The 16,833-nt window shown below is 43.9% G+C and overlaps 1 protein-coding gene across 1 annotated transcript in view; it reads right to left on the reverse strand.

The window, feature by feature from the left end:
- PREX2 (phosphatidylinositol-3,4,5-trisphosphate dependent Rac exchange factor 2) overlaps window positions 1–16,833 on the reverse strand; it is a 1,276,790-nt gene that overhangs the window by 843,659 nt on the left and 416,298 nt on the right. Inside the window, exons 9-11 of the mRNA XM_078687188.1 lie at window positions 16,526–16,629; window positions 7,774–7,923; window positions 5,765–5,909 (exon numbers count right to left, since the gene is read on the reverse strand). Of these exons, the coding sequence (XP_078543314.1) occupies window positions 5,765–5,909; window positions 7,774–7,923; window positions 16,526–16,629 (399 nt within the window). The remainder of the gene's footprint in view (window positions 1–5,764; window positions 5,910–7,773; window positions 7,924–16,525; window positions 16,630–16,833) is intronic.

The following is a 16,833-nucleotide window of genomic DNA, read 5'->3' on the forward strand; positions in this document are numbered from 1 at the left end:
TCTGACGGTTCTCAGGGCGCACCATCGTGCCCCCGTGTCGCTCACGTCTCTCCAGTCCGGGAGGAAGGTTCCGGTCAAGCAGGGTAGTGCTCAGTATAGCCCGACTATGAATAGCGGGGAGAGTTAGGTCCACACCTCTCAAACCTGTGCTCCAGTGGGTTATGTCTATCTGGGGACTACCTCGGCGAGATCGTGAGATAGCGTGTCGTCGAATGGGAGGCAATAGGCAAACAGGACTGCGCCACAGGCGGGCCTAGCCAGAGGCAGTTGAAGGCTGTCCACGTGGTAGGCGCGAATCGGGGGGTCAGAACCAGCGTGCGCCCAAAACAGTCTGTACCTCAGGCCGATGGAGCCATCCAGAGGTACCCCACTACCACAACAACAGCAAGGATCATAGCGGCATCAGTGGCCCTCCAATCAGCGTGATAACGAGTGCAGGACGATGGGGAGCAGCTGTGCGTGCAGTCCCACCAAAGCCCACAACCGCCCGGGGCAGCGGGGGTCGACGGTCCCGTCGAAGTCTAATTCCGGGGATGCCCCCTCTCCGCAGTCCCCCGGGGCCATGCTCACCGCGTCCACACTCAGCGCCCCGTGTACAGGAGGGGGCGGGGGGTAAGGTGCACCCCCGCAGCGAGGAGCCTCCTCCACAGGCCCGGCGGAGAGCAGGCCAGAATACCCCCGCCTCAGCAGAGCAGCCCAGCCGACTACAGTAGGGCACAGTACCTTGGCGCCGGCGGTGGGGTGGGATGGGCAAGATGACTCGTGCTGCAGGTCCGAAAGCGTCTGTCCGCCAGCCGCAGTGTCCCCGCCAGGCTCAGGGCAACAGGCAGCCTTGGGGCTCCGGGCGTCCGCACAGAAGTCCGATGTGCCGGGCGGGTTGTCAGTGTGCGGCAGAAGGAAGTTGCCGCGCGCGCCAGCCTGTCAGCGTTCGAGGCCCACCGCCTCAGGAGAAGCACCGGTCTCGCACAGTAGAGCGTGGCCAGCCACAGCAGCACAGCAGACCCAGGGGCAGTGCCGGTGAAACTTGCGCGGTCGATAACCAGCTCGCGCGTGCCCCCAGGGGTCCCAGACTTGGACCGAGTGTAGGCAACGAGTCTCGGCACAAGTGCAGCCACTTTTGGGCACGATAGCCCTCCAGCAAGTAAGGATCAATTGAGGATTATTGTATCAGGGTAATGGGAGCCACGCAATCAGGCGGCCATTCCGTTTGTGCGCCCTCTAGCGCCCCCCCTGCAGCCAGAACCTTGATTGCCGACTGTCAGGCAATGAATGTCACCCTTCTCAATTCCGGCCCCACTCATAAAGGTGGTCATCTTTTAGATCCCATCTTCTCGAATCTGCCTGATTTGACATGCTGCTATCCGGCTTTTCCCGTCCTATGGTCCGATCATTTTTTGGTCCGTTTCAGGATCACGTCCAGGACTACTCAAGTTTCTCTCAATGATATCTATGCGGAAAGCAAGAGGGCTTGGAAAAAATTGGACCTTTGTTCCTTGAACAAAGTGTTAGCATCCCACCTTCCCGCTGAACTGCTTATGTCAGTGGATGCGGAAATCGCTGCCTCCTCGACGGACGCCTGGCTAAAAACTGCCATTGACATCTGTCTCCCTTTCTCATTAAAGAAGGGTGTGCCTCACAAGACTCCAGCCCCTTGGTATACAGAGACGCTACAGGCCGAGAAATCCCGCTGCAAGAAGCTGGAGCGCGTTTGGCGCAAAGACTACTCTAAGCCATCAGCTCTTGTCTATAGAAGTGCTTTAAAAATCTACCACACAGCCTGTGCCTCTACTAGGGCCAACTTCGTGGCGAAGTCTATAGAAGAGGCCCTTGACAAATCCAAAGTCTTGTTTGGCCTAGTCAAAAACCTTGCAGGGTCTCTCACCACTGCCAAAGCTCCCCCCTTGTCGAGCCGAAGATGTGACGACATTGCCCAGTTTTTCATAAATAAGGTGGACAAGATCCACCAGGACATCTCCACCTGTAAGCTGGGACATAATCCTACGGTTCAATCGACTCTACACAAGGAGGTCATTCGTCACACGGCCCCTATCCTCTGCCCGTTATTGACTTGGCCTGATCTAGAGTCTGATTGCCTCCTCGATATTCTTTGCAAAATAAAATCAGGTTCCCCTTTGGATCCTCTACCCATCGCCGTACTTAGGTCCCTCAACCCCCTGCAACTGTCAGCAATCTGCTCCACACTGAACCTATCGCTTAAGACGGCCACAGTCCCGGCCATCTGGAAACACGCCATGGTCACGCCACTCCTTAAGAAGCCTTCTGCTGACTCCGAACTTCTTTCGAACTACCGCCCAATTTCACTGTTACCTGTTTTTTCTAAGGTGCTTGAATGTCACATTCATCGTCACCTTACCCAGTTTGTTACCTCTAACAACTTGCTCCACCCCACGCAGTCAGGTTTTCGGTCTGGTTTCTCTACAGAAACAACGCTCCTAGGTGTTACAGAGAAACTCCGTTCTCTGCTTGACAGAGGGGAGACGGCCACGCTGATACTACTCGATCTCAGCGCGGCGTTTGACACCATTTCCCACAAAATTCTCCTGGACGCCTTAGCCACCATGGGCGTGGAAGGATCGGCCCTAGGCTGGTTGGCCTCTTTTCTTGCTGATCGCACTTTTCAAATCTTTTCCCAATCCTCTAATTCCAATGTCTATCCCCAACCTCACGGTGTCCCTCAGGGTTCTATTCTTAGCCCCCTTCTTTTCAATCTGTATGTCACCCCTTTAGCCCACATAGCAGATAGCGTCGGTCTCACCCTATTTACGTACGCCGACGATTTGCAGATAGTCTTTTCGCTCACTAAATCTGACAAGGCCTCCACCTCTCTCCTTTCAGTTGGGCTTGGTGAAATTGCCAAGTGGATGGACCATAACCTCCTCAAGTTGAATGGGGGTAAGACCGAGGTCCTTGTCCTGGGGCATAAACCCGACCTATGGACCTCGAGGCATTGGCCTATTGAACTCGGCCCCCTTCCAGCACCTGTGGAACAGGTTCGTAATCTCGGTGTTGTTATTGATAGGGATCTGACAATGCAGGGCCAAGTAAACAAGGTATCATCCACATGTTTCACCATTATACGTTGGTTGAGAAAGATCTTGTGGCTGTTGCCTGTGGGTACCAGGCGATCGGTCGTGAGTGCCTTGGTCACCTCCCGGTTGGACTATGGAAACATACTCTACCTGGGGGCGGCCAAGGCTGTCACGCGCCGCCTTAAGCTGGTACAAAACACCGCTGCGCACCTGCTTAGCGGCTGCCGTAAAACCGACCATGTATCCAGCCATCTTCGTGAGCTTCATTGGCTGAAGGTGGAAAACCGTGCGAAGTTCAAGGCGCTTACCTGCATGCACAAGATCAGACATAAGGTGGCCCCTAGTTATCTTCAGACCCTGGTGAAACTGTATTCTCCTACCCGTTCCCTCCGATCCTCCTCCCAAATCCTCTTCTCTGTGCCGAGGGTCAAACTTTCCAGAATGGGTGGCCGTTCCTTTGCCTATCTGGGGCCTAAGTTATGGAACTCTCTTCCCCTGATCATTCGGTCGGAGGATAGTCACACTCGCTTCCGCAAAGCCGTTAAGACCTGGCTCTTTGACCAGTAAGTGCATCTGCGTCTACCTGACTCATTAGCTGCTCAATTTTAGCGCCGGGAAACCCTTAGGGGTAGCTGTCGCGCTCTACAAACCCAAACAATAAATAAATAAACAATAAAAATAAATGTGTGCAATTGTATGTACTTTGCCATTCATGTATCTGGACTCTGTTTCAGATGACAGATCTGTTTCAGATTTGGGACCTGGTGAACTGCACTACATACCGGCACGTGGTTGGAGGCACACTGTTGGCAGCAGGTGAGCGGTAAGGCCTGGGTGTGCAGTGTTGGCACTCTCTCTCCCTGTCCATCTCTTCTGTTATCTGTGTCTCTCTCCCCCTCTCTGTCCGTCTTTCTCTCTCTCCCCCTCTCTGTCCGTCTTTCTTTCTCTCCCACTCTCTGTCCATCTTTCTCTCTCTCACCCTCTCTGTCCGTCTTTCTCTCTCTCCCCCTCTCTGTCCGTCTTTCTCTCTCTGCCTCTCTTTCTCTCTCTCTGTATCTCTCTCTCCTTTGCTCTCTCTCTGTTCTTTGATGAGCACAAGTCACACCTTCTCATCTGGATTTTTGTCTTGCAGGCTGTGACCTACAGATTGTCCCCAGGAGAGCTGCCGTGTGTCTTCATTTCTGTTCTGTGTTTATTTGAATACATTTTCGATTGGTAATCATTTTTGTGACAGCACATGCATGTCACCAAATGTGATTGTGCGACATCAGGCTGATTATTTGGTACATGTTTCGTGTAGTTGATGTGGCATGTCTTTGCCTTGGGGGGTGTCCTGGGGTGGTGGAGGTGAGTGTTGTGGCCATGTAGGGGCTCCCAGCTGCATGATCGTTGGCTCCATGGCATCTGTGCCCTTTACGTGTGGCTCTGGGCTGATCGTTGGCTCCATGGCATCTGTGCCCTTTACGTGTGGCTCTGGGCTGGGCTCCCTTTTGTGGTCCAGGCTGCCATCCGACTTTACACCAGGTCAGAGCAGGTGTTAGTTTCCTGCTGCTAACGCGCCTTATCGCCTGTTTTGGGTTCTTATCGCCGATCTGGCTAGTTGTTGAGAATGTTGCGGAGGCGTGTTGTCGCAGCTTTTGGAACAGGTACGCCTACTCTGCATCTCATTAGCGATCGTTGTGGGGGTCATCTGTGCCGATGTTTTTTGCGGCTGCTATCGCAGGTAAACTGGTGATATGGGCTGTTAACACCAGCTTGTGAATGGGGCGATAAACTTATCGCCACTTTGACTGCAATAAAGTGCTGTTAACTCGGCGAAAGGTCCTTGAGAATATGCGCCTGTGTGTGAAGTCAGGGAGGTAAGGGATATGAGGCATGCCAAGTGAGTGGGAAACCTCACAATAAAACAACTGCTTAAGAATTTAGGAGACATGGGAGCCAGGAGGAGGAATTGAATGAGAAAAAAAATGATAGCTCTGTCAAAGGTTTTTTTTTCTTTTTTAATGGAGTTTATAGCAATAGGAGGGGGTTTTGGATGAGTAAAGGGGAGGTGGAGGGGAAAGAGTCAGATGAAAAGGTTTAGAAAGGTTTGTTTGAGAGATCTGAATAGTAAAGATGTATGAGATGATGCAAGGAGGGGTAGAGGAGGGAAGAGTCTAGAAAGGGTTATTTTGGGGGTCATAGTAGTGGTATAGGGTTTGGGATGAATGAGAGAGTGGAGGTAGAGGATATATCGTGAGAAATATAAGGTGATATATAGGGTAATGCCTTGCATATGCTGAATTAGAAGCAAAGCAAATACATATAAGGATACATAAGTACGTGGAAAGGTATATAAGTGTTAGGAAGGTATTATTTGTAGATTAAAGATGTTTTTAATAATCTCAGACTTTCAAGTGTTGTTGTACTTTAATTTATTAATTAAATTAAGGTATTAGGGTTTTTTTTTTAATTCATTAGTAAAGCAATTGTAGATACTTATGACAAAAGATTTGCTTATTTATGCAGTCACTTATATACATATTAAACATAGAATAATATAACTATAAGTAATAGGTACATTTGTTAAGCAGAACTAACGAATATCTATATCTTTAAAACATTATTATTAAACATGTTTACACTAAGCAATATACATATGTAGGTACAAATCTATAGTCCAAAAAATGCTTATATACAGAGGGATATGTTGTTTATGTATGTTAAGACTTTACCTGCCAAGAAAACATTTAGGAAAGGTTGTCAGCTTTTTCTTTCTGTCTTTGATTAGGTTTCCATGTTTGCACATCATTTTGTAAAGGTTCTCCCCTTGTTCGGATATCATCATCCAGGTATCTTGCTCCATCCCAAGTCTCAAATCTGCAAAAGCGTATCAGAGAGCAAACCACAATAAATAGCACTATGGTTCTTACAATAATTTAACTCAGTAACAGTTTCAAATTACTTTTGTGATTTGAGAGGGCACTAGTTTGTTCGCACTGCTGTATAAAAGCCATTTTTCCATAATGCTAAGTACAAAACAGTTGTAATGCCTATCTGTATAGACGTTCTTAAAAAGTCGAATGTTGTGCATGGAAATAACTAATGATTCAATAAAGTATCAGTTAATATGTTTCTCAACAAGTAACCATGAATTCTGAAATAAGGGTGGTATAGAAATCAGAACTTTTAGCAATCTGTAGTTACATAAATCCAATGAAAAGATATACAATGTGCTTCAAGTAATATTCCTTTAATATTTTATGCAGCCTGTGTATATTGGTTATGAGGTTTATACACGTCCTCTGTATATATCACCAAGGACAGAGTAGTCTTTCTATCATGTTTATGGCTTTTATTTAAGAAAGCAAAGCATCATAGTAACATCTGGCCAAATGTATATCTTACCATGGGAAAATGTTACCATGAATTGGCACCTAGCACTCCATCTACTGTAAGGCAACATTATTCATGATTGTTGCAATATACAAAACGTCAATCATGCTGCCTTTAGACCATAAGAATCAGATGGAGAGGCAGTCATGGACTGGACGAGAAACTGATTTAATTAGAAATGATAAGCCCACTCTCCAAAGCTCATATCACTTTTGGATTTGATACTTCTACTGGCCTCCTAGCTTGATATGATTAACTGCTTATTTTACTAATGCACTTGACACACTGAGTTATGTAGATAACCAATTACCTTGACTTGATGAAGGCCAGCGCCTAACAGGACTTATCTGTTTGAAAAAACTGTCTTCACTATACTTGCTTTTAAATGACTAAATAATTTTGGGAATTGAATGTGTGATCCCAAATGTTGTCCCAGAGACCTATATTGCAGATAACACTGTCAAAAGCTTGTATTTGTGTTGCCTCTATTCCACAAAGCTGTACAAGACTTTTATTATCCTTCTAAACACAATTACTTTTTAATGTAATGTCTTTTTTTCGAACCCAACTTCACTCCGGGTGTGGTGACACTTGTTGAAGATACTAACTGAAGTTATTGGAAAGTTACCAGTTGGCCCTTCACTACAGCTCTTAACAGCACAAGCTTCACCTTCGTTAGCATGTTCCAGCCATTCATAAAATTTACTTTCGACTCTACTAATATCTCAAAGAAAATGATGTTCATTGCAGTCTCTCAAAATATCATGTTCCAAACCACTGGACCGACATTTTATTTTTCATTTAATTGATAAAATCCCAGACCTTGCCCCCCAGCAACTCTGCAACACGCTACAGAAAACATTGCAATTGCATAATAAGCATTGCAAACATGAAACGTTTTACACAGAACAGTACTTTTATGCATGTGGGTTCTGGTCCAATAGGAATCACACTTTTAGAAAACAGAATGCGAAGTTGCATACACTACATAATTAGTTGGTAACACATTTTCCCATACTTAAAACCAAAAATACAGAACTGACGTCCCCCAAGATTAAACATATTCTTTGGTCAAATGCCAAACCCAGGTTTAGAAGCCTTATTCCGAAGTGTCAGAAGTATCACCGCCAGAGTCTTCTTCCCAACTTTAAGATAATCACCCCTAACTCTTTCTAGTTGCGTGCTATACCCAGGCTTCTCTTGGCATGGAAGTCATAACTTAACCATTTGCATCACAATGCCCTACAGTGCCTGAACGTGTCCTAGAAACAGACATCTTGCCATTAACAGGTCATTAAAATACACACAAAGTGAAGCACCAGCAAATTGGTAAAAATTAAAGTCTTACTTTTTCGCCTTTCTCTCTCCTTTAAAATTGCTTCAAGCCATTCTTGCTTGTTTTCAGGTGTTTTTGCCATGCATACGAACCACTTGTTTTTGGCAGTATTGTGTATTTTCCACCCGTTGACAACAGGGTTTCCACTGCTGTGGTAGTCAGCTGTAAATAAATAATATAGAGTGGTCATCAAACTGCATTAAAGAACTTTCAGGGCATCACTGCGGAAATGCACCACAACAAACTGGAAGCAAAAGCATGTCAGCAGAATTTTGTGTCAAAACTCAGATAACTATACTATGCACAACATAACATATGATGAAACATATCCATGTAACTATGATACCCCACATCTCTTGCCAGATGAATGACTAAATGTGAAAAGGAAGAGAATGCCGTTTTTAACAGTTTTTAGCGCCTTCAGATCCTTACAGGTGAGTAGTCGCGCTTAACAAACAACTGATTGATTGAACAGTTTTTACAAAAATACAAATTATATAATGCCAATTAGGCATGAAAAAAATCCTAATCTATCATTTTGATGGCTGGTCTATTTTTCAAAAACTATATATTTTTCACACCTTGGAATAAATGTGATACTTTTTGTGTTCTGCAATTACACCCCAAGCAAAAGTACTCAAACATGGAATTCCTACTTCCTCTGAGGTATACATTGTGTACGTTTCTTAAGTTACATCACAAAGCTTTTACGATAAAGCGCCAAAAAGTACATTATTGCAGTAAGTAGAAGCATTTCCATCGTCATCACAGGGTGCCAGCACACATAGCAGGAAATTTTAATTTCCAATTGTTGTTGTCCGGACAGCAAAGCAATATCGACAGATGAATCGAGATGGTTTATTCCCCAAAACACTGATTCATTCTTATTTAATTTTTTTTTATTAATAATTAGTTCTACATTTGCTCCTAGATGGTGGTATAGATAGAATTGAAAACAAATATGCATATTTGTAGGTCTGGTATAAACCAAAACCTGTTGATTTAACTAACATTATATACACACTATGCTAACTTGTAAGGGTTTACAGCCAGCCTTTTTAATTCGATTGGTCTGTTGCTATGTCATTGACACTTTAATACGGCTCGATGAAGCATAAAGCAAAGGGGGCAATTGGTCAGCCATGGCTAACTTCACTATGAGTGTCCGCATTCTGCTCTTTCACAAGGAGTACATCTGCATACAAAGAAGTTCATCCCAGAGCCAAGGACTACTATAGCCATGTGTGCTTTTTAAGAACAAAAATATATTTTTTATTTCTAGCCAATGTTTTCTTTTTTAATATTGTTGCAGGTCAGCAGCCCTACTAACTATAACGTTTTACAAGAATTAAGACAAAACAAAACGCTGGCAGCCAAAGCCAGACCTACTGGCTTTGACAGATATTGCTGTTACAATGTTGTGAGTAGATGAATGCCTGCAATATCTTTGTTTCAATCCATGCAGTTAAATGTCAAATGTAATAACAGAGTCCTTCACTGAAAAGCCAGGCTCCCAAAGAGATACAAGTAACAATGAGTGTCAGTCCTACAGACCACTTTAGTCAACTAATACTACAAGTAAAATATTGCCCAAATTGGGCAGAGCGGGCCTATTCAAAATGATGGGAAAATTTCAATGCCTAACTGGCATATAAATCACAACCCGGAAATCAATTCAGATGGGCACGCATTAGACCCTCGAGGCTACCTAAGAGACCTGCATGGAAAACAAATACAGACGCATTGTCCAGATCAATCTAAAACAGGGGATATTGGCAGACCTCTAATCAAGTGTTGCAACAGAGAGATCAATTTGCACTAGAAGCTCCGTTGTGGCTATTTAGCTCATTGCCGGACGTGCAGGACCTGGAACGCCTTAGCAAATGGGATTTATTAGTCATTTCTGAAAAAGTAGATGTGTAGAGGTCGGAAGGTTTAAAAGAGTTTGAGACTTTGAGACTGAACTTGGAGTACATACGGGCAAATACCCACATTCCAAATACATACAGCCTGGACACCTTTTGAAGATATGCACTGTTGCCACAAGACATACAGGAGGAATCTCTGCTGGAACGTAGAGTCCTTGGCCATTCCTTCCAAAGACATGCCACATCACAAATAAATAGAACATTAATTCATAGTGCACATTGGAAGGAGTATAGAGGAATTAGATATAGGTGCGCTGGATGATGAGGGCAATAGCGAAGCCTGCAGACATCTGAGAGAGGTAGCAAATAGGATTGGTTTCAAACTCGTGCATATAAAGATCCTGAACTGCACCTGGTACAAGAAAGTATAATTAGTCAAATGTAGGAAGTTATGAGACAACAGAGGCCTCAGGGGCTGCAATCAGAAGGGACCCTTACAAAGGTACAAATGGAAAGCCTCCGTATGCTACGACTCTGGAATAAAATTAAGAACCAGATTGCTCAGACACTGGGGGACAATCACCTATTGCAAGCATATCTGGCAAAACTAAGGATAGGGAAAGATATCACAATAACAAGATGCCAGTGGGCATTCTGTAATTTAGCAATAATGGTGGCTGGGGGGGCACTGCACAAAGGTGGAGAAAAATTAGAAGCGCTGAAATGAAGGCCTGGACATTGAATATGGACAGGTGCATGCCTGCCGACTAAGTAGTCCATGAGTCTATGAAACAAATCTGCTAAAAAAAATAGACAAAGTCCGAGGGAGGGAGAAAGAAATATGCGGGCTGAACTCATAAGATTCTTTGGCAACTCCCCCCCCTATTAATGAACAATTAGGGGTGACAGGGAAGATATAGAACAGATGACTGATGTACCTGGTAGGGTGGATGGAACTTGTGGAATTTTATTCCACAAAATTCTGTGAAATGACATAAGAACTCTGCGCCAGTGTGCGGAGTTTTGCCAACAGGCGAAAATAGGAACGTCGCACTGCTTGCACTGTGCTTTAGATTTTCTGCTTGAGCAGCAGCCTTCTGACTCTGAACGGTCGCGACCACCCGCGACTACTGGCTTTGGAAAAATCTCGCTGGATGTTCTGCTCATGCTAGGGGATGCAAAATCTCACTTACCATTCTGGAGCGACGCATGAGAAAAACTTCTGCCATGCGGCGATTAATGGAATTTGGCCGGAACTCCACATTACAGGAGTAACGCGGAGCCGGCAAATTTCCACCAATTCCGTGTACCTGGTCGAAACAGCATATATATTACATAAAACACAGCATTTAATGTGATTTCCCATTGTAAAGATGTATTGGTGTTTTGATGTTTCGTGTATATTTGTAAAATCACTTGTGACGTGATATCTGATATGTAATTAAGATCTAAATGCCAATATTATGTTTTTTTAGAAAAATAAACATGGCCCAGTGACCTTGTCAAGTGCATACCAATGTGCAATGTAATTTAACAGTAGCACCATCTAAGCCAATGATAACTCATTCCACCCCATATTGTGTCCCTTTCTGTCTGTGGTCATTAACACAAAGCATCTGGTTATGTCCTCAGTTCAGTTGCATAACGGGTTCTAGAATTGTTTCTACTGATCATAGAGGAACTGAGACTCAAAGGCATTTCTGCAGCTAAGCCACATATAAGTGCACAAACATATCCATTTATGCAGGCAGATTCCCTTTCTAATTTCACAATCCTGTTTTTTTTTTCTAGCTCACAGCATTGTCTAACTTGGCCCAATTCAGCAAAGACTGATCCAGCAATGGTTCCCCTCGACTACATACTAATATGGAGTGTCATGGGTCACTTTATGTTCCTCTTCCTACGCCTTCAAGCCACAGCCCTTCACACTGTACAGTCTGATGCCTGAGAACAATTGAAGACAGACTGCAAACATCCTGTTTTTGGCTGTTAGTCCAAGATTCTGGATTTCCCAAACATGTGCGCTACTTGCTACCCATCTACCAGGGACCACTTCCCTTTTGTGATATCTTCCCCAGGTGTGAATATTTTAGCATTCAGCCTGGACATTTTTATTTTCAGATTTTCCAATAAAGTGAGTAGCAGTCTTTAGAGATTCTTCCCTTCAGATCTGTCCCCCTCCCGCATTGCACAGAAGATGCCTCACGGAGCTTAAAGGGAGAAAAATGCTTACGGTCTGCCATTATCTGGGTGGTGCGCATTTCACATGTTGCCCATATTGCCTCCAGAACGCCTTTAAGGGCAATCCTCTGGAAACTACAGACCTCTGTAGTACAGGAGGCATGTTGTCTCCAGCAGGCCTTCATCCCTGCACCATTTGAAGAGTAGCCGATGAGTATATCTGACTCTGGCATATTCTTAAGAGGTGAGATGTGCAAAGATGCACACAATAGCAGTCTCCCACAAAAATGCAAGCCATTCTATTGAATGATGGGCTTGCACATTTATTGAAGCTGGTGCACAGTTTCAGAACATATCATTATGCATCACTTGCACAGGGGTTAAAGTGGCTGAATAAGCATCTGTTATTCGGCGCCAAGATGCCTACGGCTGTACGTGGCTTCACAAATGCACGTTATGTTATGAGATAGATATGCCCATCTTTAGTCTCTCTGAAAGTCACCCTGGCCCTTTGCCATGGTACATAGGCGCTGCTACCGACATCTGGAAAGACTCCTTTCCGAGCGCTTTTATTGACAAGAGTGCCACCCAATCAGCAACGAATATTCATTGACGACACAGGAAAATAGAGCTTCAGCTTCCGGCAAAATATATAACACAGGAGTGAGTGTAGCACAGTGCAAAAGTACCTGCACCTTGCCAGAATCTTCAGCCTCATCCTCGAACTTGAATTGTTTTGATTTCTTAAAAAACATTTTATTTGTTTAGCCGCCCTGGTGTAGTAGGAGTTGGTTTAAGGCAGAGCTTTGCCACCACTCCACATTTGGGTCTATTATTTAAGCACTCAGCCGCTGTTTTCCTCGTGCTACCCTATATAAAATGTAAACAAAAAATATATAAAACTCTTGGGTCTCTGTGACAAAAGGAAAAGTTGGTGAGAAGGTGATGCGCGTGTGCTAGATTAAATATTGACTACCATAAAAAATGTACTGTTCTTTAAGAAGTACTTCTCTGTCGGGAACAGACGTTGGCATTTTTATTTTACTTCAAAAAAGTGAAGGCCCTGAAATCTATGAACCAAGTCACTAAAGCATGACATGCCTATATAGCAGCGTGGTTCACTGCCCATCATTCATTTATGCCAATAAAGAGCTGACATTTTTACTCACAGAATGGTGTAAATTGGGTCAATGCAGCTACCATAAACCCTAAACCAAGAGGGAAACATATCGTTTTATGAACTTCTTTTTTTTGCCAGAATGGGTCGTTTTTTTGAGTTACCTAGTCAGAAAACATAACTACCGAACAGGGGATATAGACTGGAAAATTCAACCTCAGTGGTGAGACGCACAGCTAACACCAGCTCCCTACAACCACCACAGGACACATGCAACTGAAAATATGCAACTATAAGCACACTTGTTAAATAGAATAAAACCTTTTACTTCAATTGGTCCCTTTTCACAAGGAGAAAACGCATTTTCAGAAACTCGCTACTGTTGTTTAATAATCATAAATCTCTGCAGACATACATTCTGGTGTCCTTTCAGAACCCCCGCTTCCTAATAGGGTGGGGTTCGGCCAGGCTCTGTCCACGGGCTGGGAAGCCCGGATGTATTGTTCAGAGGCTCAGGAAGCTGATGACGACATGTGCAGCCCGGCTCCGGCGCGGGGCTCAGAACTATGTGGGGTCGCGAATCTCAGAGGGAAACCATGTTTAAGGAATTTTAATTCGTAAGAAAACCACACACCGGGGGTCAAACCACACAGTTCTTTGTCTCACACTTGGTTTGCATAACGTGATAGATTTTGACAGAACAAAAGACACGCTGGAATGCGGAACAAGTACAGCCTAACCTTATAAATATCTCAGCAGACCCTTTACAGTCTGAGTCACCAACCCTTCACGCCACGGAAACAAGCATTGGCAATGCCAGTCATTCTAGCTGCTCAATATTGAAAGGCTCATCGCAAACTACCTGATAAAAAGAAATCGATTTTTTGTGGATAGCGTAGCAGTAATGGCCAGCCCATGGAGGAGGCCTGGTCAGCACGGAGTTAGGGTGGTGGGGGGCAGTGCAGGGTCCAAACGGGGAGCGGGAAGCACACGGTCAATGGTGTAGGGTAGCATCATGAACCAGAATAGGGGGAAAGGCTCTTATTGTGAGACAGGTTAGACCTCAAGAACTAAAACAGTACCTTCTCCTTGGCACTGACAGAGTATGAAACAAAGACAGACTGTGTCAGAAGGGTAAATGGTCATTTCAAGTCTTCTCTCTCCTATTGAAGTTGTTTTCAGCAAATCACATAACGCAGGACTGCCTGTTGATTAATAAATCTTAATCCCATTTATTTCAGGATACCTCTCAATATGAGTCGATTTTATCAGCAATAGAGAATAGGGTACAACATATTCTTCACGACAAGGAAGTTGCTTCATCAGGACCAATACATCGACTACTAACTTATAAACATTCAATCTCCAGGAAGTTTCCAATTCAAACAAGTCGAAGTATGTGACTTGCATCATTTAATCATCAGCATACAATTTATCTTCATAATCATAAATTAATCAGTGGTACAATTATGTGTGAATCCTGATTGGTATATACTTCGGCATAATCGCTGTTACTTGTGTTTCCAAAGTAGTCGTAAATAATGGGGAAATAAAAATGTTTGTCCATTAAAAAAAAATCATTGGTACTGTTTCAGTAAAATATGTGATGTCAAGATCAAGACAATGGGTTGAACACAGTAAAATGTTTGACTTCCTTACACACCACCAGCCGGGTGGATCAGGAGAAAGGGTACATAATCAGAAGGTGTATGAAGGAGGGACACAGCACACATATACTAGGAGCCGGTGCTTTGGATCTACCATATCACATCTAATCAACATACAGCAGAATTCGGGTAGAACCAGGGTGTCGTCATACTTGTTCAAGGTTGAACAGTCGGACAGCTGTGGCACATGTGACACATTTCAGCTATTAAAATCCTGATCTGCAAATGATGCCTCTTACCTGGAATGATATAGTGCCAGACAAAAATACTAATTGATTACAAATGTTTTAGTGCTTGTACTTATGCTATCTTTATGGTCTAATTGTCACAGGCGAGTCTCAAATACACATACTGTTCCTATATCCAGGGATTCAATGCAGGGCTTTTGAGTTGATACTATTGCATCTTGCGTGTCAACTAGTATTAGTATTATTTGTAGCATGTAAGATCCTACATTCTGCTTTACTTCTTCTAGGTGTGCTCTTACACTGCTTGTGTCAGTAAAGAATTTTAGTTTAGTCAAAACTGGGACAAACTATACATAGATGTGTTCAAGCTTGATTATGTTACACTTGAGGCAGATGTAGTAAATAATTTTTCATTTACCAACCCTGCAATTTAAAAAATCACAGGGTTTGCGGTTGCAAAATGTCTGTTCATTAATGTTCCAAACCTTAATTATGTGTGTAAAAGCTTTTACGAATAACAATATGGCTGTGCGACTCATTCGAAATCGCAGTTAACAGGAGGCTTGAAATAGGCGTCCCCACTTAATTGCAATTAGCAGTGACTGCAGTTGCAATTGCAATGATGGAAATGTTACCGACTCTTAAAAGGAGGTGGTACAAGAATTGCAGAAAGCTTCCTCTGTGGTATTCATGATTCAGGTTACCACTTCTTCCTTAATTAATGTCTTCCCAAAAAGGGAAACATTTCTGTTTTTTGCAGCTGCACCGGCTCTTGTTTGGGAATTCTAAACTTTTTTGGGTGGTCTGCTGTTGCTTGCAGGCCACCATCCATCCATGTTCTTGTCACCAATCACAGGGAGTTGAAAATAGCGACCTGTCTCATTATTAACCATTAGGCAGGTCGGTCTGCAAACCCCCACCACTGACATTTTGCAACCCCCCTCTTTAAACATAGGTTGCATTGCAAAGTAAAAGGGAGGTCGCAAACATATGGTGCACTATTGCGCCCACTGTTCGCGACCTGCCTTTACGTGCATCAGGCCCTAAAGACTCTAAAATCACACATACATAGTTGGTTACTTTTGTCTCCTAACTCCATCTCAGCGAAAAGAAATTTCAGACGCCAGCAATTAGGCACCTACACCTTTATTTTTGTAATGTACTTTTCTTCAAATAGTGTGGTTTAACGTCTGAGCAGCCTTCTATGGGATCATCAGAGTGGCATTCTCATGTGCTTGCCTCTGGGAAAGGAAGAGCCCTTGGCAACCTTTAAAACATGGCCATTGTGTGTCGGGTTGAGTCACTACTGCTTCCCTGTGTACATCAGCAGCTTGTAGTGCCATCTAGTGCATGGCTGGTGCCATAAAACAGTAGTACACAACTTAACAACATTACATGTCTAACCATCTAACAATAAGACTCTATTATTTCCGCCACTCCAGTAACCTCAATATCTTAACAGTTGTTGTTGCCCGCTAATATTTATTTCATGAGGTTATTTGCCTTGCTGTCCAGACAGGATACAATATTTGTTTACATCAGCAGCCTCGCTTTCAGACTGCAGTAACACGCTTTCTGGCATTGCATCATTACTCTGCTGTGTAAGATCCATCAGCTGTGGCAGCCCACTGCCCTTCTCAATACTTCAAGCTGATGGAGCAGAACACAGCTGAGCAGCCAATGGGCCATCCTGCTGTGCCCCTTCCTACACAGTGAAAGACACTTAATTCAGAGCATCCTTACCTGTGCCATCGTCCACGTTCTCCACCTCCATCACCTCTGTGTTGATGCGGCCTCGAAACAGGTAGCGATGCCCATCCGTGGACGCTTTGCTGTTTTTTAATCTCCTAGAAGAGGACAAAAGCATATGACTATTTTTCCATTACCTCTATTTTCTGCATTAAATTCTGTTTATTCTGCTATAGCCATTAGTGCAGATGCCAGATAATGTAAATAAGCCTTTCTTAACAACATTTGTTTCCACTGTGTGAAAGGTAAGCAGAGATCAATGAGTGTTCCTTGTTGGTAATGTCTGTTTGAGTTTTGGCACT

The sequence above is a fragment of the Lissotriton helveticus genome, chromosome 4_1 (genome assembly GCF_964261635.1).
Source record: "Lissotriton helveticus chromosome 4_1, aLisHel1.1, whole genome shotgun sequence".
Classification (NCBI taxonomy): Eukaryota; Metazoa; Chordata; class Amphibia; order Caudata; family Salamandridae; genus Lissotriton; species Lissotriton helveticus.